Source organism: Struthio camelus, chromosome 8 (genome assembly GCF_040807025.1).
Source record: "Struthio camelus isolate bStrCam1 chromosome 8, bStrCam1.hap1, whole genome shotgun sequence".
NCBI lineage: Eukaryota > Metazoa > Chordata > Aves > Struthioniformes > Struthionidae > Struthio > Struthio camelus.
Genome location: NC_090949.1, coordinates 34,268,987 through 34,294,124, shown reverse-complemented (window position 1 = coordinate 34,294,124; position 25,138 = coordinate 34,268,987). Strand labels below are relative to the sequence as shown.

Genomic DNA, 25,138 nt, shown 5'->3' with positions numbered 1-25,138 from the left:
GTATGCCTACATAACTAAATCTTAGTACCCTTCCAGGCCCCATTTATCAATTGCACCTAACTTTGTATGTATATCTGATCTTAAAATTGTGTAAGAAAGACATGAAATACTTCGACCAAGAAATACTAAATTTCAATAAACAGATATTTGTAAATAACCTATAGAAAAAAGATCATCTCAAAATACTTGCATCGTGACTTAAGGCTGGCCTTACTTTGCACCCCTTTGGGATCAACGCTAAGATTCCTTTTAATAGCACAGGAACAACTTAGGTTAATGCTGAAGACTTATTTGAGAAATCTGATTCACAGAAATTAACAAATGAAGACTATTAACCTTTAGTAAAAATGCATCACAATCTTAGATGTACTCACCTCCTTGATCCACAGCAATTTAGGTGGCTGCATTTCCACAGACATTGTTCCCCCAACATAGCTCAAAACCCTGTGTTGTGTTTGATTGATTCGGTCTACTTGACTGACTGCACGATGGTCCATCCACATAATAACGTTCCTATGGTTTTGTCCTTGGGAGGGGAAAAAAAAAAGGTTATTTTAGTTCTAGTTTAACTCCATCTTAGTACTGCAAGTTATTAGGCTCTAAGAGGCTTCACATTCCCACTTCAGCATAAAAAACTCAAATACAATGTGCTTTGACAATCCACAGTAGATACACAACGATAACATTCTGGCCCCTCAGAGCGAGTTTTAAGAGATGCTGAATACCGAGCAGCCTGAGTGAAAAGAGCCAGGGTTGACCAAGTAAACATATATACTTTAAAATATGTAAGAATCTTCTGTAAACACTTCAGTGATTATGAGCATAAAAACATAACAAAACCCAAGCAATTAAGTTATAAATTGAAACGAACTCAGCCAGTCAGCTAGCTAGATAGCTACAGGGATTCTCTATTTGCTTTCATTGTTATGGGAAGAATCACTCTAAATGCTTTCAGAAATACAATTTTATAGAGTAAATTGCTGAAATACTTTTATTTTGGAGGTGGAAGACAACAGCATTTGGTAAGTCAGCATAACACATCAGAACAAGAAAAAAAGGATATTTTATCTAAGTTAACCTACAGAAGTCCTTCCAGACAGGTGGAACAGTAATCCAGGCGACACTTCAGACTCCTCTCTTGCTGAGTACACTGCATACTCAGCTTCACAACACAGCCACTCGTGCATACTTAATCATGAAGGCACACTCTAGACAAGCCACAACTATGAGGCACACAAATAATACTGACACGGATTCAAATACAACTTGGAACTGTGTGACTGCCTGAAACCAGACCAGTGCAAGCCCATATCAGTGCTACAGCATTCAGCGTGTTCTTGCCTTTTTATCAAACATTTAACAACAACGTTGCGTAATTTTTTTTCTTTGTGCACATTTCCACTCTTTGGGATATCAGAGAATAAGAAATGAGAACTGAATTTGACTCAATAGACCAAAAGAGCACCAGATGTTGTTAGACATTGAATAGATTGTTAGAGAACCTCAAACTGAAAAATAAATACATTTCTCTTGTCTAAATTTAGCAAAGAACATTTTGGGGGCAAAGCTGCTTTTTGTTTGTTTGTTTTTTGGGTTTTTTTCTGAAACTGATAGGAGGAGATGACAAATGCATCTGAGACCAGAAAGACAGCACCAACTGAACTGTGATTATGGCTATATACCTACTGATTTAGTACACAACTAATCTTAGGTGGGATTCTCTGAAAAATAAAGATTCATTACTAAAATTTTTCTTGAGTCTTCTGAATTATTTACACAAAAAAATAATTAAAGCTTGAAATTTGCAAAAAGAGTCTGTGGTCTTTTTCTAAAGTTTAGCTCTGTCCTAGACAAAAACAGCACACCAGTGTAGTAAGACATATAAGCTGAACTTCTTGCCCGCAGCTCCATGACAGAATAAGCAGTTAAACTACACTAACAGTACATTTTTAACATTCCTTAGCCAGTATGGATGGGCATCTACACACATAATAAAAGCAGTGATTAGTAAAGTAGGAGCAGAAAACATGTAGAGAAGAAAAATGAGCATAGATTCCTTTAACTAGCAGTCTCACAGAGGGAAGATAAATGAGTTTGATCATAGGATGTCAAATATTTAGCCAAATCGTAAATGATTTTCATCTCAAATTTCTTTTGCAGTAAAATTAAAATAGTAAAAACCTAGAAAAAAAATCTGTTCCTAAGAAAAGAGTTTCTGTCACCTATATCTTCAAGATTCAACCCCATAACTTGGCATTTGTGGTGAAATTTTAAGTTCACTCATGTCAGTGGCAAAACATGTACAGTAACATCAATTTTTGTGCTGGAGTCCTACCTTCACAGTTGACTGCCAAGGGTTGGAACTGCTTATCCACAACAACAAGAGAACATGTAGCATCGAAACCAAGCCCTCGAATCCGTCTGGCATCTACCCCACAGACAACTTTCTGTGAACACATTGAAAATACAGTTGGATATAAAAATATCCATATATATGCACATACCATGTGAACTAATGAGAAGAGAGAATGGGTTATAAGTTAGAACTGCAAACTCAAACTCCAAAATTTCTGAGACTCAGTATACTTAGAAAATTTAGTCTGAATGTTCATGAAAAAAATCAAACCAAATTACCAAAAACTCTTTGCTTTTCAAAACTGGATTCAAAGCTTCATGAAAAGTTCTTTAATAGCTTTTTTGCCTTACTAGCCACAGACCTGGATGAAAGCAGGATGCCTAAGAATACCTGAGAATAAAGGTAGCAGAAAACTATCAATGTTTATCTCTTTTCCAAAAGCTCTGAGCTGAGATGGATGTGAAATGTGGACACAGGTTTAGGGTCAAGTGTTTCCCTTCAGTTACTTCATTCAATCCACACACAGTATGAAAGCACTGATCTTCTGGAACAATTTTTTTAAAGCAGTTCAATTTTTTTTTTTTTGTCTTGCCATGGTGAAATGTCCTAGAAAATAAATTTCTATGAAGTTGGACAAAACCTGTAGCAGTGGCATTATCGCTGCAATATCCACCTTTCCAAAAACTCTATCAAGAGTTTGGATAGGATGCTTTTTAGAAAATATTCCAAAAAAACCCCACTCCAAAAGCTCTGAAATTTGTGGCTTCCAGCAGCATTGCAAGAAAAACACAACACCCACATGGATTAAGGGCCAAAGGGCTTAATTCATTGGGGGTTGCAAGACACCTAAGAAGCAATGCAGTGATAAATTACCACTTCTCAGCAACAATAAAATTATCATTATTTTAATTAGCACTATAATGGAAAACTTTCACTAGGCTTGCCATGACGCCAGTCTCTTACTGGCTCTGTAAAGCTTTAGTTCCAGAGACCGTATTTTACTGCTTAAATGCAAGGGGCTATATTTAAAGAAGTGCAGGGCGAGAACAAAGCAATTCACAAAGAGAAAAGTCAAAGCAGAATAAAAGACTGGCTCTGCTTTAATATCAAGCTTCCCTATCACTCCTTTCACTCCCCTCTTTTTCCTTCCCTCCCCCTCACCTCTTATCTCCTTCATCTCAGGGCACTTTCTGCAGAGCCAAGCTCATTAATGTTTGAAAAGGCTGATCAATAACAAGAGAATGGGTGAACTGTCCATCTGCAAATTACCAGGCAGCTCATGAATATTTGAAGAGCCAACCTCAGAACATGGAGCAGGCTGCAGCTTTATTAAGAAGGACGAAATGGCCTACATGTGCACTGCCAACCAAGGTCACTAATTTACTTTTACTACCAGCACGTACAGGCAGATCCTTGGACCAGAGGGTACAATAAGACAGATTTTCCCTCATAGTAAAGTTTATTTCAGCCTATTTTTATGCTTGATACTACCCACAAACACACATAATTTATTTTAGTCTTGTAACACTGGTCAGGCATCTTAATGAGAATCACAAGCAACAGACATTACATTAGGCACCATCTGCAAACCAGACTACAACCTATCTACAACAGACCCTCCTTTGTGGCTCTACAGCAACACAGTGCACATCTTCAAAAACATGCATTACCAGGTTCTGACCAATCTTGATTCCCCAATGATCTGTCTTGGTGCTAGAACACACATCAGTGAAATAAAACCCTTGGACATGAATGCTGGAGGCAGCAGTAAGTCCTCGCTCTGAGCTAACAGCGCAAAGGGAGGACTTTGGTTTTATTTTCAGTTGTATCACAACCTTCTTTCGTAACTTGGGGCATCATGCAACCCCTCTGGCCTTTAGCTCCCAAAACAGACATTGTTTGTTACGCTACATCAGCCATACTCTGAAGGTGCCTTTAACGCACAAGGATATAGCACGTACAGAACCGAATGGGAGTCACAGCCCAGTGACTGGAAGATTTGAAATTTTCAAAACTCCAAGTGCTGCCTGCAACACATTTCCTTCGTTTTCTGTGTTTTCAGATACCTTTGTGACTGAGCAACAAGCAGCCCATATGTCAGCAGAGGACTGCTCATAGTGGTCTGTTTGGGGTTCCCAAATTTGGATTGGCTGATCTGCATGTGCCACTACTGTCCCAAATTCATCCACCAAAGCCGCACGAACACTTGCTGATCCAACATCAATTCCAACATAGTAATTTAGTGGAGCCTGCTTCTTACTCTGCATTTTTAATAAAACCTGTAGGAAAAAATAAAGAGTAAAAAATAGTGGATTTAAAAACACACAAATAAAATGACCAATGACGATGAAAAGCTGTGCTGTATGGGACAGTGCAGATGCTGTGTAGGCACTTTGCTTGAGAACTTCTTTTTTTTGCTGAAAGTCTTCACATGACGTTTTTAAATTAATTGGACTCTCCAAGTCTCACACTAGTTGTGCTGTTTTTTGTCAAATGCTTGCATTTAAGTTGCATGGCACAGAAGTTCCTGAAAAGCAAACTGTGAATTTGCATGTAAGAATATGCATGCTATGATAACATTCATGCACGCAGTCAAGGAACTGAGCAGTGGTCACATACTATCATGTCTAAATAAAGCAAAAAAGAAGGAAGGAGACAGGAAGGAAAGGAAAGGGTATGGCTCCAAAAGCAGTAGGAATCAGGAGCTGGTAACTTGCAAAAAAGAGAAAGTCTGATCCAGAGACTCTTGGGCTTTCCTGACTTCTGGCAGGTGGAAGAGCTGCTGATAACTGGCAAGTTCTACTCACCTCTGAACAAGACAGCAGCAGCTCCCGTTCAGGAAGCAAGTAGCCTCTGCACCAGAGATGCCATTGCCTCAGGGCAAAGAAATGATACTCTTGAACTAGTTAAAGCTAAGGTATGCCTGGCTCCACTGAATCACGAAGTCAATAGGAATGAGGAGCCAAGAGCTGCTGCCTCCTATAGAGCCAACCAGCTAATGAGTGTCGTCTTACTTGGATATGAGACAGTGAGTCAGGCTGAACTTCTGCACAAGTCTGAAAACAGTTTCCCTCTCCCTCAAAAAGTGGCATGACACTGATAATTAAAATAATTAAGTGACAATCCAGCATAGACCAAATTTGAGCCCTGCAAAGAAAAGAACAGAACAGAGTGCTTAGCTTGTCTAGGGAGCTTTTAAAGAGCTATCCACTGGCATTCCACACAATTTTAAAGCTTCAGAAAGTAAATTGCTGAAAATGTTTTGAGTTGTAACAGCAGTCGAGGAAATCTCTGCCTGGTCTCTGACAACATACAAGAACAAAGTGAGACTAAGTTACCTGATTAAATTATTCACAATGAGTTGCTTACTTTACTACATTACATTGTAATCGATGATGTTTAGTATGGCAATAAACACATTGCACTTAATTTCTCAGAGTTTGTCCTTAATTGATGGCTAACATTTACATTTTCATCCAGTTGGGAGAATGCTAAGAGCTGATACAAACTGTTTGATAGGTCAGACAAGCACTAAGTTTGGTGCTTATAAGAGTTTCCTAGTAAACTTCTGAAACACACAAAGATGGACTGGTATTTATTTTCTGATTTCCAGCAAATGAACTGATCAGTTATAATGTTATGAGCACACAGTATTTACAGAGCACCAAAATGGCTATTCCTAAAAAAGTCAACCTCTCCCAGAGGAGTGACCTGGCTTACTTTTGTACATGGAAGATGGGATGTTGAGAGGGAGGGACATGGGCAAAGGGGGTAAGATTTGGAAAATACTACTCAGTAGAACAATGGGATTACTCACATTCCAAATTGACCCTATATATAATTTTTGGAAAGAACTAGACTTTAGTGGCAAAGTATATTCAAAACATGATCCAAAAAGCAGGCAGCACAGAAAACTCTGGTAGCTTTCTTTCTACATTTCGACAATAACAGCTGATCATGTGTCCAGGTAAACTGTACTCGGTTCTGGAAGCAATGGTTTTATTTGTTCTATTTCTACAAGGTTTAAAAATAAGTTTTTTTCCCCTTTAATGAAGCATCTTGAATCCAGGTCTAGCTCCATCATCGAATGTCGGTTTGAACACAGTGTTGTCACAGTACAGCGGATATTCACCTTAGTGGTTGGCTTGTAACCACTGCTGTTGATTAAGTTATTACAAATTTATTATTACTGAGGTTTAGCAGGAGCAGGTGGAATAATAAAAAAGGCAGCCCCCCACCTCACAAAACTCTTAATGCAAGCATAACATTGGATAATAATTAAGCAGTGTAACAGCTGAGTTATGCTGTTTTAAGTGCAAATGAAACTTTGGCCTAAGTCAACACCTTAACTAAAGAAAACTACTCAGCCTTCCCCTTACCCTAACCTTTTAAATGGTTAATGGAAATGTGGTTAGTTTGTGGAGTTATGTAATGACAACCTGCACCATACTATCATTTTGTACTGCCTGAATCTGTCATTTTATGCTTAGATTATCACTGCTTGGAGCCAGAAATCATCTTTTTGTTCTGTGTCTGCACAGCACCAGCGCTAGGGAGTTCTGGTCCATCACAAAAGCTCATAAGCAGCCCAGTACAAACGAAAAGCAGTTATCACACAGCATTCTGCAGGCATCGGGGTCACTAGAGGAAGTTGTACAGATGATTGCCAGTTTTTAGTGACATCAGAGACTAGAAAATCAAAGCTAGAGAGCATACTGCAGTGCTAATGGAAATACTAACTACTCTGTTCAGCATTCTGATTCTTCCCAGCAGATTAGGTGCAATATACACTAATCTTGTTAAGAAAGGTCATCTGTTCAAGTGATGAGCAATCAGCTAAAAATATGGTGTGCCATGAGTCTAACTCCTAGGAATACTGGCAAGAAAGCTGGCTTTGTTTTTTTGGCCCTGACTCTATGACCTGGTCAGACTAACAAAGGTTAATGCCTCTGTCACAGGACAATTTTCCCGATATTAGTGATTAATACTACATCTATCAGCTGGAGATACTTACAGCACACTGCATCTTCTTCTTAGCCCTCGGTTGTAAAGAGACTTATAAGACAGTCTTTTCAACAGATGACGTTCATACTGTAATTTTGCACTTGATTTCCTCTAAGTTTAGAAGGCTGGCTGCAGATGTTGCTAGCTACTTGCTAGAAATTTTACTATGAATACATTGCATAAAATAAACTGTTCCTGATGTTATCTCATGAATTTCCCTGTTTCTCCCTATTTTGGCACTGCTTCTAACTGCTGACTCACAAAAAGAAGAGAATAAACCACAAGTCTCTAAGTAGATTTTTCTCCCCCTCCCTCCCCTCCCTTTTTTTTAACATAGGCAAATGTTTCTTACTTGCTTTTCATAGAATACAGATAGTAAAAGGAATATTTCACATCCTGCCTCCCTCTCACACACACAGTATTACTCTCGGCTTTTATTTCTCTTCCCTGTATGGCAGCCTTGATTTTACCTCATTAACGTGTTTTTGCTACTTTGAAAGCAAATTTAACAGACGTTAGAGAATTAAGCTCATAGTACCTCCTACTCAGCACTTAAAATTATGGCTTAGCACTGGATTCTTCCCACAAACACTGAAACCTGGAAACCAATCAACCCATGCAATGTTTGCTTTCCTTTTTCCTTACTAAGCAACCAGGGTGCGCATGTGTAACTGACTGCACAGGAAGTAAAGCTTGTTTATATGCTCATGCAGTATATATCAGTCTATGAATATCCTCTATTTTATTTCTGTAAATTGATTGACAACTAGCAAGAAACAGTTAAGGGATAGCGTCCATAAACAAAAATTACAAACCTGTTTAAACTGGTATTTCTCTGAGTAGGCTCACCTAGATTTACAAAGTCATACTTCAACATCTTACAGAAAAATGCTAAAAGTAAATATCGTTCATTTTTTCAAGCATAGCAAAAGCATTCTGAGTTACTGAGTCTCTTCAAAGTCTACTGTCTCTCTAATGTCTCTGCTAAAAGGATATGATCTGCTTGCAAAACGACCATCTGATGCCAAGGGTTTTTCTGGAACACCAATCACTCAGGATTTCACCTACTTGTCAACTGAACCCTCAAGAAAATATATATACATATACATATACATATATATATATATATATATATATGCATACTCTGCAGTGAATACAGTCATGGGAAAAACAGTAAACCAGTCACAGAGGTCAGTTCTTCAGGAGCAATATTTCTAACAAAATCCCAAAACATTCTATGCATGGATGATATATTTATGGCCTTTCCAAGTGGTGGAAAGCAGTGGTTTTATCATACCACTACCTCTTTTTCCCCTGAAGTATCTAAGTTAGGAAGCTAATGGGTTTTTGTTTGTTTTGTTTTGTTTTTCCTTTCTCAATTAAACAGGTATACAGGGAGACTGGTCTTTGTGAGCACCTTTGTCAGCCACAACATGAATAGATGATGATGTCTCTGTACTTTGACAGACAGAGCAGTGAGGTATCTGACAGAGTAGGTAGACTCCTGCAGCCAAGAAAAAAGGCTCCAGAACTTAATACAGCTCTGCCTGTCAGTTGCATGATTAGGGCCTCATATTTGCATGTTATTATTTGGACTTGCAAGCAGAAATAGAGGAAGAAAGAGAGAAAAAACAGATTTTAAAAGACATATCAAACTTGATCATGTTTTTCCATGACTACAACTGCTAAGACAGAACAAGAAGCCAAAATTCCCTCCAAGCACTAAAGCAGCAATTCCCTCTCTCTTTGCAAATCGCAGCAGGGACAGAATGGCTTTTCAAACAAGCATTTCTGATCAAAGGGCTACAGCATATGATAAATATTTATATGGCCCATTAAATAATAGTCTGTATAAATATTATTCAAAATGTGTGTGCTGGAAACCACAGACTTCCCAGTTTATACGTAAACGAATGCAGTACTTTTCCCACATAGGCAATGAAAAAAGGAGGGGGGAAAATGTCATTTGCAAAAATATTCCTTTAAAAAAAAAAAGACAAAAATCCTTAACGCTTTAATTTAAAAGGAATAAATAGGTATTCATTACAACTAACTACTAAACTAGCTTGCCTTACCTTACTTAGGGTTATCAAATTGCCAGGACGTACCTTTCTGATAAAGCTACAGTGCAAGAAGGCAGCACGCTCACATGCAAGCAGGCTGAAGCTCAGCAGAAATATTTATCAGCTGCAAGTATAGATTGTGTAGTATCGTGTGCTAAATACAGGGAATTATGAAGGACTGACACGTCTGTTTTAAACTTTGATCTTTGGAACGCTGCAGGCTGCCCAGACCCAGAGATCATGGATAAACAGTGTGTTTTTAGTAGTGCAGCTGTGCTTTTCTACGGTTTACCAGGAAACAGATTAACAGGGCATCAAATTAGGCTTCATAATCTTAATATGAAAAGATCTAAATATGTTAAATAGCAGCTACTTGTCAATTGTAGAATGGGGATAAAATGAAAGCATTTTGGATATCATTTAGGAAATTCAGCACTTTGTTGGCTTTTTAGGGCTACAGTAAATCAACAAATCAAGCTCTTCTTGAAGACAGTGAACAACTTTCCCTCTTCCAGGATCTTCAAGTTTGGATGTAAAGAGACAAAGGCGGCTGCGTTGAAAAGTAGCACTAATATAGAATAAAATCCTTAAATGCCCAAGAGACAGAGCTTTAACTGTCAACAGACATTTATTTTTCAGCTATCCAACTGCAAACAAAACAAAAACCAGGAACAAAAGCACACCTCATCTCCCCTTTTCCCTTCCCAAAAGAAAAATACATACACGCATAACATCTCTGAGACCTTGGAACATGAGGATGCTGTTAGCAATAACAGAGCTGGAATAAATAAAAAGCAAGTTAGAGAAAGCATGCTAATCACTGTCGTCTTAACTAAAAACTAAGCATATCCAGTTAGTTTCATCCATTTTCTGGTAAACTCTGTGGAGCTTTTAGCTGCATATAGTGGAAGAGACCTCAGTTCAGTAGAACTGGACCCCCAACTCCCAGTCCCCTAATGCCTAGATTGTTCCACCAAAGCCTTCTTAATTGCCCCCTCCCCCAGCATCGTAACATCGTCTTAATAGATCCCACCACAGGACTGAAAATATTCCATTATTTTCCACTATTTATCTCCTCCTCTCCATATAAATTATTCACTATCTACTAATATTCTGTTATGTCTTTCCATATCCTTTTTTTCCTCTCAGCCTCCAAGACAAAGCCATTATTGTATCACTGGCTTCTACCCTTTCATTCTATCTTTTGTATTTTAAGTACTTTCAGAGCAAACTACTTCCACCGGCACTAACATAGAGCATGGCATATCCTGGCATAACTACTTTCAGAATCTGTTTTCTAAAGCCATTCTGAAACAGCTACCACCACTACCAAACTAAATCACTTGAAACAATAGACAAGCAACACACAAGCTGAAAAATGAAAATGACTATGCAAATTATGCTAAGAAATGAGATCCAAAAATTGATTTATTCTCAGCTTCTACTGCCCACATAGAAATCTCACTCATGAACATCAGAAAGATGTCAGCATGACCACTGTCAACAAATATCACACTCTTAAATGTACAACAGATTTGTTGCTGATTTTCTTTATAATCTGCTCTAGAAGAAAACCATTCTAAAACAGAAAAATTATGCTGTCCTTCTAGTTCCTCTTTTGAACTAACACTGGCAAATAAAGCCCATAGTACTATTGATCAAATAAGAGCACTGGCATCCTGCACCTCGAGAAAGAGAGGAGCACGGTTTCATTGGGTCAGATGAAAGGCCCAGCTAGTACAGTATCCTGCCCCAAACAGCAGAAGCCACAAGGCATGTGCTTGCACTTTTCATACAGTGTTACCTACCTCCCCAGGATACCTTCCCAGTAGAAGGCATTTCCTGAGCCAGTAATTTTATCTTCAGGATTAACTGTGAAGGTTTTTTCTCGAGTTCGCTTGTGCTCATTCTGAATCCAGGGAAAACTTTTGCAGCTACAAAATACTAGTGCAATGAGTTACAGAGTTTTAACTACACACTGTATGGGAAAGTCCTTCCGTTTGTTCTGAACCTGCTGCCTGCTAGTTTCATTTGATGTGCCTGAGTTCCTGAGCTAGAAGGGACGTTAAGCAATTGTTCCATATTTACCTTTTCCACACACTCATGATTACATTGGCACTCTGTATCATCTCCAGAACGCTCACTGCAGCTATCTGGAGATAGTGGGTGATGAAGTCAACTCATGATCTTTAGATGGCCAGAGAAGTCAAAAGGGCATTTTTCTGCTCTCTGACTGGATGACCTGTTCACGAAAGTGGCAGTAATAAGTAGGAAGTAAGTAAGAGCTAGGGGCGAGATAACATCTGGCCTAGAGCAGAGATACTGCTCACAGATGCTCACTGTAGAAAAATGTTAGTGTTAACTGACAGGAATAGAAAGCTGCTGATCTGGAGCACAGAAGTGGCTACTGAAAGCCAGGGATTTCACGCTTTCTTATCTTCAGGCAAATCCGAATGCATCAGCCCTCAAAGTGTGTTGAAACGGGAAACCAAATGTATGCTTGGAGAAGACTAAGGCTACTGTTCACCTTAAGTTTCCCTTGGAAGGGAAATCAAGGCATCCAGGCAGCTGTAGCATGCTCTGATAAGCTCTCCAGTCCAACAATCAGGAGAGTAATACTGCAGTGTGCCTTATAAAACACACAGGGCCCCCCCTCCCCCCCCCGCCAGCTCAGATATAGTCTTGCAAGGCCAAATAAAGACTACTTTTCTCAGTGTAAGGCTATGAATGTGACAGGGATAAACCCTGTTTGTTCCCCAGCATATAACTATGCCTCATAAAAGAAAAGACAAATTCAGTTCCATCTCTGCTCCACTGCTTGTTTAACACTAGGAACAGCAGGAAACAGCTGCAGACAGGATCTTTCAGGAAAAAGGAAGGCTAAGCCACACAAACGCACAAAATGGAGCTCAGAAGACAAGCTACTGGAGAAATTCAACAGCTCCAGTTCCATCTGGGGCTATCTTGTTCCTGCTCGGGCTGGATCATCATTTCCAAAGCAGGGTCTGATCCTGCATCCATTGAAGTCAGTGGCAAAACTCCCATCCATATTAATAGCTCAGTATTAGACCCTTACTACTTGTGAACATCACAGGTACACTCACAGCTCTGCAGGATTTTGAATGCTTGCCATAAAGCCTGCAATTTGTCAAAAAGAGGAAATGTTGATCAGTCTATGCCAAGACACAGTTCTCACTCAGGAAAACCTAAAGGAATCTACTGAAGAATTAAGAGCTGCACCCTTTCTTCTCCACACCCTGAAAACTATAATCAATGCAATGCATGCACATTGGCCTATTTAGATAGGTCTGTTCTCTTCTTTAACATTGCAGCTGCATGCATCCCTAAAAGCAGTGACCTGGCAATCAGATTTGTCCAAAATGACACCTCAGTGTGCTTGAAGCTCTGCAAGAGGATGCTATCTTGTCTGCATTGACTGTGTAGAAAAAAATTGAATATGAATATTACATACATTCTAGCTCTAACAGCTTCATGACTAGTTGATGGTAGGTAACAGCCTCCAAAATTACTGATGGATTCGCTCACAACCAGTTATTAAAGTAACACTAGGGAAGACCTTTCTTATTCATAAATCTCTGTCATTGTAATTTAACCCATACTGGACAACTAGAATAGTATCAGTTCAATGGCTGTAAAAGAGAGGCATATTCCTGAATTGTGACCTTTATAGTAAGGTTTAATTCTCTTCTATATTATAGTGGAAATGGAGAAAGAAAAACAACTGACACAGTAAATGCATCCCTAGCACAGTACTGTTAATTTACAAAAAATGTTTAAATTATATTTAGTTAATATTATTTTTAAAACAATTGATAGTACAAGGCAATTCAAAGGGAATGATTGTAGTTCACGTAAACATACACATAGTAGCTTTAATCTGCATTTCTGCAGGAAAGTAGCCTTGGCATCATGAGCTTCAGTGCAGGGCACATAAATTTACCTGGTATCCCAGGCCAATAAAGCCACTACACTACCACAGATACCAAATTTGTCAACTTAAGCTTACTGCTGATCCTCTATCTGCAATCACATCTGCAGACTGCAGTGCAACATCAAAGACAAACTTGGCCTTAGCTGTGTGATCACATATCAGTAGATCAGCATAAAAATAATATTCCGAGTTTACAGTTCTGTGAAATGACAAAACTTCAAAAATTAGCATTTTGGCTGAAATCCACTGCATTTCCCATCAAGGCTTACACATTTAAGTAACATCTGAACCAACTGTCCATAATTACCCCCGGCAGATACTGGAACACTCAGGCCAGTAGTAGATATGCAACAGTGAAATCAATTTTTAAAGACGTGTTCAAAACCACTTCTTTCAAGATGCTCAGACCAGAAGCAAACATGTATCTATACTATAGCCAATTCCAAAGTTTACTCTATAGTATTTGTTCAGTCTTGTGTAGTATGAGTATGCAAAGAATGACAGCCCTATGTAATCTGTCATTTTAAAATTAAACATTTATTTGGGCTGCTATTCCAAATACACTAGCCCTGAAATTTCTCTCTCAACTACTTAAGGGGAAGTGAGGTTGCACATTAGGCTAAGTTAAAAGAAACACATACTCCACACATAAAGCACACACCTAGATATAGCATACAAGTGTAACATGTCTACATCTCTTTCTTTTTCTTCAAAGAAAGAAGAATTACATACATGCTCATCTGAACCCAGTGAGGTCTCTTCCCTAAATACACAGCCGTCTGGGGTTTTGTTCTGCTTTTTCTCTGTTTTTTTTTTTTCAAATGCAGAACCTGCCTTCTTAATGATCTTGCCAGACTCACAATTTCAAAATCCCAAGAAAACAAGACCTAAAAGATATCAGGCCAACAACTCTCTGGAAGCTCCCTTCAATAGCTTTCTCAAAACATCTCAGCAGCCAAGAGCTTGTAAGCTTGCCTGCCTCAGACAGCTGAATGTCATCAAATTTTCAAACTTTATCTTACTCTCAGTCTGAATACTTTCCCTCTGCCTGTGGAAATGCAGAGGGGAAACTGCAGGTAGCTCAAGACACCAATCAGCAGACATTAACAAGATCCAAAGAGCAGACAATGCTGTTTACAGAGATTTCCAAGTTGTCAAGAAAAAGTTGTTCAGAAACACATGATTTCTACTAAGACCAGCTAAGACTGCTGATTTTGCAAATCAGGCACATAGATATTCCAGTAGCAGGTAAAATGGAAAAATTTCAACTTGAAGCATTAGAAAAACCCAAGATACAAAACAGGAACACAGAGGACAGCTATTCCAATCCTCTCCTGTAAATCTACCAGTTCTCAGAAAACCGACCAACCTCCAACAGAATCAAAATCAAAATCAAAAGAAGGCTTAAAGGAAGAAAGTAAGCAGACTTATTGAGGAAGTACAAGAAACAAAATAGATGAGAACCCACATTTGGGAAGAGGATGATTTATTCAAGAGAACTAGCATTTTCAAATGATAACTCTAGCACTGTAAGAGACACAGCAGGGAGTAACAGAAGTTGATGAGAATAGACGTAAAGACTTCCCAGGGTAGCACTAGTTTAGTCTCTCCTGACACTGTAAATTTATTTCTGCCCAATTCTTACAGCTGGGAGCAGCTGTACCTACAAGAACCCAATTCTGCTCTCCTCTTTCATCCTCCTATCCTATGCACCCTTCCCTGAGAAAAGCAAAAAGAATTTTTTTTCAAACATGATATCCCAGTACATAGTCACGTAGGAAAGAGGGCCGTTAATACTTAAAGATGCTTTAAACATCCTGTATGTCTTAGTACTACATTTTTGTACATTTAGCACAAAGTTAATTTTAGTAAATTAAGCGAATGGTCTTCAAGGATGAGCAAATACTTGAGGATGAAAAACTGGTTAAGAGGAGACCATCTTCACAGTAATGTGCCTGTTTATTACTTTCTAAGCCCCTCAGAAGTGAAAGATCCCTCTCCTCTCCTTCCCTGGTATTTTGCTTCTTAAGTGTTCTCCAAGCACTGATTCTAACTTTATTCAACCAGCCATCTCAAGAGAGAAGGAATCTGCTGAGTCACCAATTCCTAGCTGATGCGGTGCACCTCACCAGTGAGAAGCGCAGTCCCTAAGGCAAGGTCTGATAGGCAGTACAAGTAAACTCCACCAGGTTACTGAGGTGGGCTCCATACCAGCACCCAAGCTCTACAAGAATATTTGACCAGCTGACCCGAAAGGCAGCGCTAGAAGAAACAGTGCTGCAAAGGTGCGAGAAAGCAGAGATGCAAGAGGACAGCAAGAGGGAAAGGAATAAGGAGGCAGCAGGGGAAGAGCGCAGCAAGAGGCCAGGAATGGCAGCAATACCCACCACACCGATACAAGACTGGAAACCAACAGCGAAAGCTCGGGGTGAGAAGCACATTTAAGGAAGTCTCCCAGGGATCAGGAGGATTAAGCAAGAATGGAAGTGAGCAGTGTGTCCCATCTGTCCGCATCAGGTCACTGAGTGCTGCCATTTAAAGCACATGAAGAAATCAGGGAACGGCAGCAGGAAAAATGGTGACTCCTACACAGCGCCTGACAAGAGGCGGCATCAGCAGGAAGCGATGTGCCTACCCCACTCCTGCAAAACCTCAAGTGCTTCCCCAGGAGCTTTGCACTCCCCAACCTGCCTGGAGCCTGTCAGCACAGAGGCACTGTGAAAAAGGGCAGACCCATTCTCATTTAAGCTTTATATATAGGCTGTGCTTTTAGAAAACATCACTAAAAGCCAACTTAGGGAAGCCAGGCAGAGAGACCAGAACGTAAATCCTCTAATGCCCCAGCAGGTATGTGAAAAACAGGCTCTGGACTGATTCAGGGCAGTTTAATCCCCCTTCCAACGCACGCCCTAAACAAGCTGCATGCGGCCGGCCGGGAGGCGCGGGGTGGGCAGGGGCCTTCTTTGCGGGAAACGCCGGATGGCGTGTTATGTCTTTTTAAAAGCGTCCCGCTCTTAAAAAATCGCGATATTACTTTTTTCACCCAGCAGCCGCTCAGGAAGAGGGAAGGAGTTTGCTGAACGCGTTTTCAGCACGGAGCGGGAGGGGGAGGGGAGGGGCTGCGGGGCCGGGCCCGGCGGCCTGGCAGCGCCGCGACCGTTACTCGCCCCAACGGCTGGCGGCGCGCGCCGGGCGGGGCTGAGGCGGCGCGCGGGGTTGGCGGGGGTTGGGGGAGGGGGGGGAGGGGCGCCCGCCCGCCCCCTGAGGCGAGGAGCCCGCCGGGGCTCGGAGAGCGCCAGTCACTTACTTGTCCACACTGAAACACTATATGAGCTGCGCGGGGAGCGGGTTAAAGAAAACCGCGCTTTTCCTGACAGGGCAATTTCCCGCCGGCGGCGGTGGCGGCCGCTGCCGAGAAGCCTGCGGCGCGCTCCCCGCGGCCCGGCCGCGCTTGCGCTGCCTCCCCTCATTGGCGTGTGGAGGGGAAGGGAGGGGAGGCGGCCGCGACCGCGCCGCCCCCGCTCTCCTTTGAAGGCTGCCCCGGCCCGTGTCGGCATCTGGTTTGCATTTGGGGGCCCGCGCGCGGAGCTTCGCCCTAAACTCTCCCTCTCCCTCTCTCTCTCTCTCTCTCTCTCTCTTTTTTTTTTTTTAAATAAAAGATCTGCTGTGTGTTAGGCGTAGTTGTCAAGCTGCGCTGCCCTAGAAAGCGGGAGCGTGCACTGTGCCCCGTCAGGAATTTCAACCGATACCTGAAGTTTCCCCTCGGAAAGGGGAGTCGTATTTCACCTTCATTTAAAACTAAAATAAAGCAGACAGAAGCGAGGAAGGGGAGCTGGTTCTTTTGGGGAAAGGGGATGCTGCTGAAGTCGTAATTCTCAGCTACAGCTATGTTACCCTCCCCACAAGACAGCAGAAATTTAGGGGCTGGCGGAGGCATTGTGCTTTTAAGAGATGCAAAAAGCCACGCTGAGAGCCAAGGGAAGAATGAACCCCAGGGAACAAGCAGCGAGCTACCTCTGAAACAAGGGCAGTCTGAAATGAGCATCACCCACCTTGACCCGTAAATACATAATGCCTTCCTAAATAAAACAGGATTGCAAGCTGTGAGTTAAATTTTCTGCATGTCATTGCTACGTTTTGAGTTTTACCTAAAACGTGAAAAATCCTTGACTTGAGGAATAAGCCCTGAGTGTATTTCGTGTTTGTTTATGGGGGATAAGACAGTCAAATTCAGGGACTCGCTGCGTCCCTGCGTGCCGCCATGCTGAGGAGCACTGGGAAGTTTCACGCTCGTGATGCCCACGCGCTTCAGCAGAAGAAGAGGTCGTGGAGAGTCATCACCGATTTCTCTCTGTATCACAGAATCACAGAATGGCTGAGGTTGGAAGGGACCTCTGGAGATCATCTAGTCCTACCCCCCTGCTCAAGCAGGGTCCTCTAGAGCATATTTCCCATGAAATATCTCCCCATTCCTGTGGCAGGAACTCTTGTAACAGCATGCCGGTTTGCAACGTTTCCAGAATCTTCCCATTTTGGCCCAGGCAGAAGTTCTGCAAGAACAACCTTGCTCAGGGAAAGATGAGTGTTGTCTCGTGGCTAGAGCACAGGGTTAGTGGTCAGGAGCTGTGGGTTCTCTTCCAGCTTTGCCACTGAATCATTTTGAAACCTTCGCTAGTCACTTTATATTAGAACCAGTTAGTAATTTTCCATTGGAATGATTTTGTGACAGAAAACAGCTTCTACAAAACTAAAATCTTCTGTGTGAAAATCAACTTTCCATTAAGAAAGCGTTGCGTCTAGGGTCGACTGGGAATGGCATTAGACCCAAACTGAAATATTTGGGGTTTTCTTGTACTAGCCCAAATTTTTACTTTGAATAGATAGATTTAAAAATAAAACACCCTCCTGACTGTAATTCCACGTCAGTTCACTGTGGGAGCCTGTACCCTGCTTTCCTTCAGGAACAAGTTCAAGGAGGTCCACACCTCCTGGAGTGGGATGCAGATTTCTCTCTCGCTGGGCTGTGTACATCATGGTCTGAGTCAGATCAGCCCAGGCATGTGGGCACCAGGCCCATTGGGAAAAAGTAGTAGCATAAGGCTACTACTCTCATGGAGGAAATGGGTCAGTAAGAGAAAGTGTAAAGTCCAGACACACAAACAAACAGTTTCATATTAGTTCAGGAATCCAAAGCAAAGTACTGGGACTGTGGATATGCCCAGATGTTTTGGTTGATTGAAAAGCAGGAAAATGAAACCCAGGGAGATGGACCTGAATGTTCTCTTACTATCTCAGACAAAGACAACATATCAACCCTTTCGTAAACATAGAGAGCTTCAGTTTATAGCTCTTGCTCCTCGCTCCCCCAGCTATCTGCCATCTTCACTGTTTTGTACCAGAATCCCATTCTTCTGCTCATTAAAAATTAACTTTGTGATTTCTGTCCTCAGTATATTCATAGCCTAAAAAAAGCTATAAAAGACACTTTCTTTTAATATAAATACTACTTGTTCTCTTCCCATGGTGTATTTATAGACACCATTTAAATCCCTTCTTAGCCTTTGTTTTGCTAAATTTAACTTGTGAACAATTTACATTTTTTCTCATAACATCAAGTCTTGGATTACCTAATAATCTTTCTCTGCACTTGTTCTAGTCACAATTCATCTTTTCTAAACGTGGGTGATCATAGCCCAAGATAATGCATGATGTTCGAAAGACATCAGTCTTGCTACTGACTTGTACAATGGCAATAATAATTCCCTATGCACCTTTTTAGTTACAGGCAGGGATCAAATTTACCTTTTTCACAGCTATATCACACTATTAGCTGTGATTTATCCAGGTGTTTTTGCTCACAATATATAGCAAACAAAAAAAGTTATTTATCTGAAAGTATATAACTTTTCCTAACACACTATTACATTTCATTATACTTCTTTAGCACTCACATGTTTTCCTTCCAAGCAGAGTGACAAATGAAAATATTTTCAAGAACTGTTCCAGGATCTGCAGTCTCTAAAATCAAAGTCCTGAAAATGCTGCTTTTTTTTTAAATGAAAGAATGAAAGTTTAGATTATCACATATTAACATGACTACATGAGGCTTAATTCATTGCTCCTTTGAAATGTTCTGAAAGTTGAGGGTTAGGAGGTATTATATTAGTGCAGAATAATGATGATGATTGATTGATTTGTGTTTCATATCAAATGCAGAAAGATATGTGAGCAGTGACTCTTCTATAACTTCAAAATCTACCTAGAAGCTTGAAAAAATATTGCAGAGGCATGTACCTTAAATGGAACACAAGACTGCTTTTCTGTTTGGAATATTACTGTTAGTTAAAGTTTTGCTTCAGATATTGCTTCAAATAACCTTCCTCTTTTCCCATGACTCTGGCCAGATTGTCTTAAAAAGTACCCTTTTGCCTTTTCATTACAGAGTAACTAATGAGAATTCAATTTTAAATGTGCTTTCTGTGAGGCAGAAACATTCTTTTTTTCCATCATTAACAAAAGCCCGTATTTCAAGCTGTAGCACTACAGCATCAGGTAGTGTAAATCAGTATTGCTCTGATATGGCCTGTAGTCCTTTCAACCAGTATTGCAGAACAATTTAGTGTTTTTAGATGACAGTTGGCATCTTTGAAATATTCTCTTTCACAGAACTAGACTAGAAGTGACACTTGCTGGAGAAGAAATCCTACATAAATCTGTCTAAAAAGACTCACTTAATCATATTACTTCACTAGCAGCGGTAACCTTTGGAGGCCAAAGTCCAGACAGGTTGAGAAATGGAACATGAGTACATAAAGGTGACAATTCCATTAACTGCAATCAAAGAGGGAGGTGAATGGTGAGATAAAGATAAATGAGTTATTCTATAAAGAAAAGAAAGTGTGTGAAGGGGAAAGAGACAGAATGAAAATTCTCCAGCCTTGTTATGGAAATAAAGATCCAGTCCCGCTCCACTGAAATCAATGCTAAAACATCTCTCTGGACTCCGGGATCCCAAAATGCTGCTGAATGTTAGTGCGAACTGTCATTTCAGGAGTGCACGTGTACACAGATGAGTTGCCCCACTAGAAGACTACATGCAGAATGTCTCACTAAATTGCCCATCGTAGCTGTCCTAGAAATGCAAATATTAGGCCTAGCTTTGAAGTCAGCAAGACGTTTTGCAAGAGCTGGCAAAAATAAATAACTGGAAAAAATGCTAGCCTGCTGACATTTTTGAATGGACAACCTGATGCAGTGATTTGGTTATACAGATCACATCCAGAATTCTCAAATACACCAGGCAAGATCTTTCAGTCCAACAGGGTGCAGTTCAACCTCAGAGGCTGAATAGCAATGGCTTTGGGATTTTCTTTTGGTCCCCAAATCAGAAGGTGTGGGTACACAGCGGTAACTGAAACTACGTGGAGCGCACCACCAGAAAAAAGATTCTTATGCAAGTTCAGTGCCAAACTTCAGCACAAATTAAAGAAAGACTATTAGGATGTTGAGATTTCTGTCCAGCCATATTCATTATTCTCCTCCAATATCCTACAGTGGGGCCAAGGAGGGCATAAACAGCACCACTAAGACAACTCCACGTTACCAAGTTTTTCACAAAGGAGGGGGAACTTTGAAGAAGCTAGCCATGCTGGCTACTGAATTTCTTTACAACAGCAGAAATAAAGCCACAAAGAGATCTGATCTGCCATCTCACACAACTTTCTAAATTTATGCTGGAAATGAATAGTATAAGATCCATCTATATAGATAATCTTTTTCTCTTTTGCACATTTCCCACTTATCTGTGGTGTTTTTGAGAATTTCTGTGCAGAGGAAAAACTTCATCTCAGACCAATGCATTTACCAAAAGAAAACAAGCATAAAAGGAAATTGTTTTACTTATAGAAGTAGACCTGTAAACAAAGTAGGTCCTTGACCATTCAAAAATTCCAATTACTTAGGTACTGAATATCATAACAACTGAAAAGAAAAAAAGATTTATAAAGGATAACGTCAAATACGCTTGCTTAGGTGGTTTATACAACCACCTGAAGTGGCTTTCAATCTCATTCTAAGAAGCAGAATAATGCTAGGATGGGAAATTGAAGCTGGGAAATAATCTGCCTACTGCAAAAGGGAAGTAAAAACAACTGACTACTACATAAAGACAACTAGGGAATTTTGAGTGGAAATCTAAACACTCCGAGGAATGTACCACAGGAAAAAAAGGAAATTTCCTTTGGGGGACTTTTTTTAACAGAGCTATTAAGTTACTCCTAGGTACTAGAGCAGCCAAAAAGGGAAATCCCTGTTTTATGCAGCTGTAAATATAGCTAGAAAAATAATATGGAGCTCATCAGTTTGTGACCCATCTGCTTAGGGTTTGGGTAGCTCACCTTTCAATCCAGAAGTCAGACGCTGATATAAACAAGGCTACAATATTTCAAGCTCCACCAAAATTCCAAAGTCTTGCACAGGGCCTGTCTCTGCCTGTCCTCCTGGCCAGATACCAATATCCTTTATTCTCAGGGGAGTCAGCCTTCCAAAAATCCACTTGGCACTTTAGTCAGCGCTGCACTGTTTTCCTAGCATGCACTGTAAGCAGGATGTTTTCTGACCGTGATACCCAACAGTGGAGCATTCCAGAGAGCACGGGTATTTTTCTTTTGAAACCACAGTGCCAATCCCATAAGAGTAAGTGAAGTTTGGTGACACTGTGTGATCCTAGTGGGAAAATAGGATGACTTTGTTGCCATACAGTGATGCAAAGATGGAAAATGTGCATGACTTTTACACCACCTTTATAAACTCCCCTTCTGTGCTGCGAATGCTGAAAATGCTGGCTTCAAGTCATGTTTTCATCAGCTTGCTCCCTGGAAGGCTGCCAGATCTCTGCAGATTGGAAGAAGGAGAAGACCCCCCTGAAAGTGCTCAGCAGGAAAAGAAGCCCACTGCTGCAGTGTAGCAGAAGGAGCTCTCAATAGTCTTTGCACACATTTGTTGCTGTAACCATTTGTGTTGCCAGTGTGAGGCTGTGCTCCCCTGAACAGAAATGCACAACTGAGTCTTCAGACCTACCATCAGTAGCGCCCAATAAGATCATTTATTTATTTGATCCTCCACATGCTTCAAAGAAAGATGTGACTTACACTGTATGCTCAGTGCTTTCAGCAACCTGATCGCTTACCTGAGCCCTGGGTTAGCGGATTCTGTCTGTGAACACACAGTACAGATTCCCATGCAACTTTTGCATATCCCTGTACTCAATAATGATATAAAAATCATTATTTAACATTGGCATTGAAGTATTTCCTGAAATCACTGATGTCAGGGCCAAATACTGTCCTGGTGTAGATAGGACCAGGTGCTATTACACAGAGCCAGCAAGTGAGAGCCTTCGCCTCGTAGAACAGAAACTACAACGCAGGTGCAAGCAGGCAGATCACAAGTCACAGAGACAACACTACTGTCCTCGCTGACCAGGAGCTGACATACTGCCCCGCTGCATCTGCGAGACAGGTTTCTTAAAGACAGCTTGCATGATAACTCTATGGCAAAATCCAGATGTGCAAAATTGTGAAATCACAATCTGTTGAGCTGGAAATGAATTTCACAAGCCAAGCTGTGAAAATCTGTTGAGCTCTTTAAATTTCACAATATCTTACGTCTCATGAAAAATAATTAACAGAGAATAAATATTTTCCTGCAATATCTTTTCAAGACTTTTTCCATAGAGTATAACCGGCTTTGGTGAAGTAGTTCTTTACAGTGGTGATATATCATTTGGTAATGTCAAAATCCAGTCAGCCTGGAGAAGGGTTGAAGAAGGCTCTAGCACATTTCAAGCAGCATGTCCTCCTGCCTGTCTCCATGACTGAGACTTTGTACAAAAGGTGAATCATAATTTGCCCTTTAAATACAGAAACTTGTGAACACAGTCATAAGAGTCAAAGTACCATAAGCATTTGTTAATTTGTAAAAAAAAAAAACTCTCTGTTCTCCACAGATAAGATTGTTAACTAAAATCTGTACTAATGTAAACAACACACAGCTCAGCCTTTCTCCTGAACTCATTGCAAAATGTACAAATGACATTCTAAAGCCAGTACCATAATCTTTTAAAATCTTAAGTTCAACAGGGGCTCGTTCAAGTACATAAAAAGAAGCTTGTAGGGTCATTTAGCCACCTGCAAATCATAGACAAATAAACCAAAGAGCATTAGAAACAGGAATAAAATCACCATATATGTAGCTAGTTTCTATAGCAGTTCCATTTTCATGCTCTGTATACAACCCAAAACAAATTGTCTGTTTATAATTAAAATACGATACTGCTTCCAAAAGTCTTGCCTCTAGGGAGATAATTTTATACCACCGGACAGATTCGGCTCTGGTGTAATATTTCTGATTTTCGTGGAATTACACCACTAAAGAATTTGGCCCCACATCTTACCCACACTGATGCAATTCAATATTTAAGGGACAGTTACGGGGTTTCCTCCTAACTCTGGCCAAGTTTCTGGAACAAGGAAACTCTCTAAAAGAAACAGTTGGAGGGGTGTTTTCGTCTGGCATTTAGGAACATTCAGATGTTAGAAAATGTCACTGGATTTATTTTGAACGCGTTGCATGTTAGAACTCCTTGCTTTTTCTCCTTTCCTTTCAGATACATTATCAGTAGGTGGTCTCAGCAAAACAGGATAATCCTCAAAGAAATATAATGAAACAATTACAGACAGCTGAGAGTAGAAATACATTTGTGGATTCAGTAAGTTCTGCTTCATCTTTGTTACTTAAGTCTATTTTCCAAATTTAATGTATTGCCTCAGCTTGTAATATATGATTACCAGAATCTCTGCACTACTCCGGACTCCGGAGAAAAATATAAGAGGTTAATTCTAGAATATTTTAAGTAATTTAAAATGTTTTGGGTCTGGCTAATCTCTCACTTGTGATAGCGCTTTGGATTTATGCTTTGCGTGACAGATGGAAATCAGAATATACACACTGATGCTGTGTTGAAAACTCCTGACTTTTGTGCAGAATCAGTGAAAAAGAAGAGCCAAACTTCCAACCCCCTCCTCCTGGGCTAACCTGCTCTCTCCGAAAAATTAAGCTGCTTCATAGTTATTGTTTGGCCTCAAGGTCATGGCCCAGAGAATGGGAGTTTCCCAAGCTCTTCCTGCCAGTGCTATGTGTACCGGGCACCAGGAAGGGGGGCTGCAAACAGTGAAACGTGCGGCTGTCAGAGGACAGGGAAGATTACTCCATTCCCTGTACAGTTGTCTGAGCTGCCCAAACAGCACAAGGCAGATGCCTAAGTTATTACTTAAGGCTTCCTAGGAAAATGAAGGTATCAACACCGTTTCAAAACTGTATCTGAACCAAAACTATGGGAAGATTAATTCAAGCCTGGGTCAAAAGGGAAGAAGGATGCAATAGCTTACAACAGCAGTGAATTGGTATAAGATGTGCCCATTGCTGAGCTCTTTAACAATAACAAGTCAGTGTGTCACAATCAGTCACTGCATCACAAGTCACTGTATCTTTTACAATATTCAGTGTATCACATCAAAATCTCCTTTAGGCTATGGACTTGATATTAAACAGAAAATGGAAAAAGATGCTAAACAGAATATAACCAGCAAAGGTACTTTTTAAATTTCCTATTTGCATTCTTACACTGATCTGACAATCATGATGCCTTATTTTAAAGCAAATGAAGCAAATGCTATCAGTAATTTAAAATATATATATAAATAT

At 40.5% G+C, this 25,138-nt stretch overlaps 1 protein-coding gene across 27 annotated transcripts in view; it reads right to left on the bottom strand.

Moving 5' to 3' along the window:
* The window catches only part of FGGY (FGGY carbohydrate kinase domain containing), a 333,758-nt gene that overhangs the window by 133,626 nt on the left and 174,994 nt on the right, over positions 1-25,138 (bottom strand). For 17 of the 27 annotated variants that reach the window (XR_011142650.1, XM_068953329.1, XM_068953324.1 and 14 more), the window contains 3 exons: positions 4,423-4,635; positions 2,336-2,447; positions 375-526 (listed from right to left, as the gene is read on the bottom strand). Coding sequence is in view for 25 of the 27 variants with exons in the window: in XM_068953329.1 (XP_068809430.1) it covers positions 375-526; positions 2,336-2,447; positions 4,423-4,635 (477 nt within the window). In the remaining 2 variants the exon portion in view is untranslated. Of the gene's footprint in view, positions 1-374; positions 527-2,335; positions 2,448-4,422; positions 4,636-7,370; positions 7,398-9,435; positions 9,635-15,762; positions 16,029-16,682; positions 16,908-25,138 lie in introns of those variants that run through there. The other 10 variants (XR_011142651.1, XM_068953342.1, XM_068953346.1 and 7 more) reach the window with 9 other exon arrangements.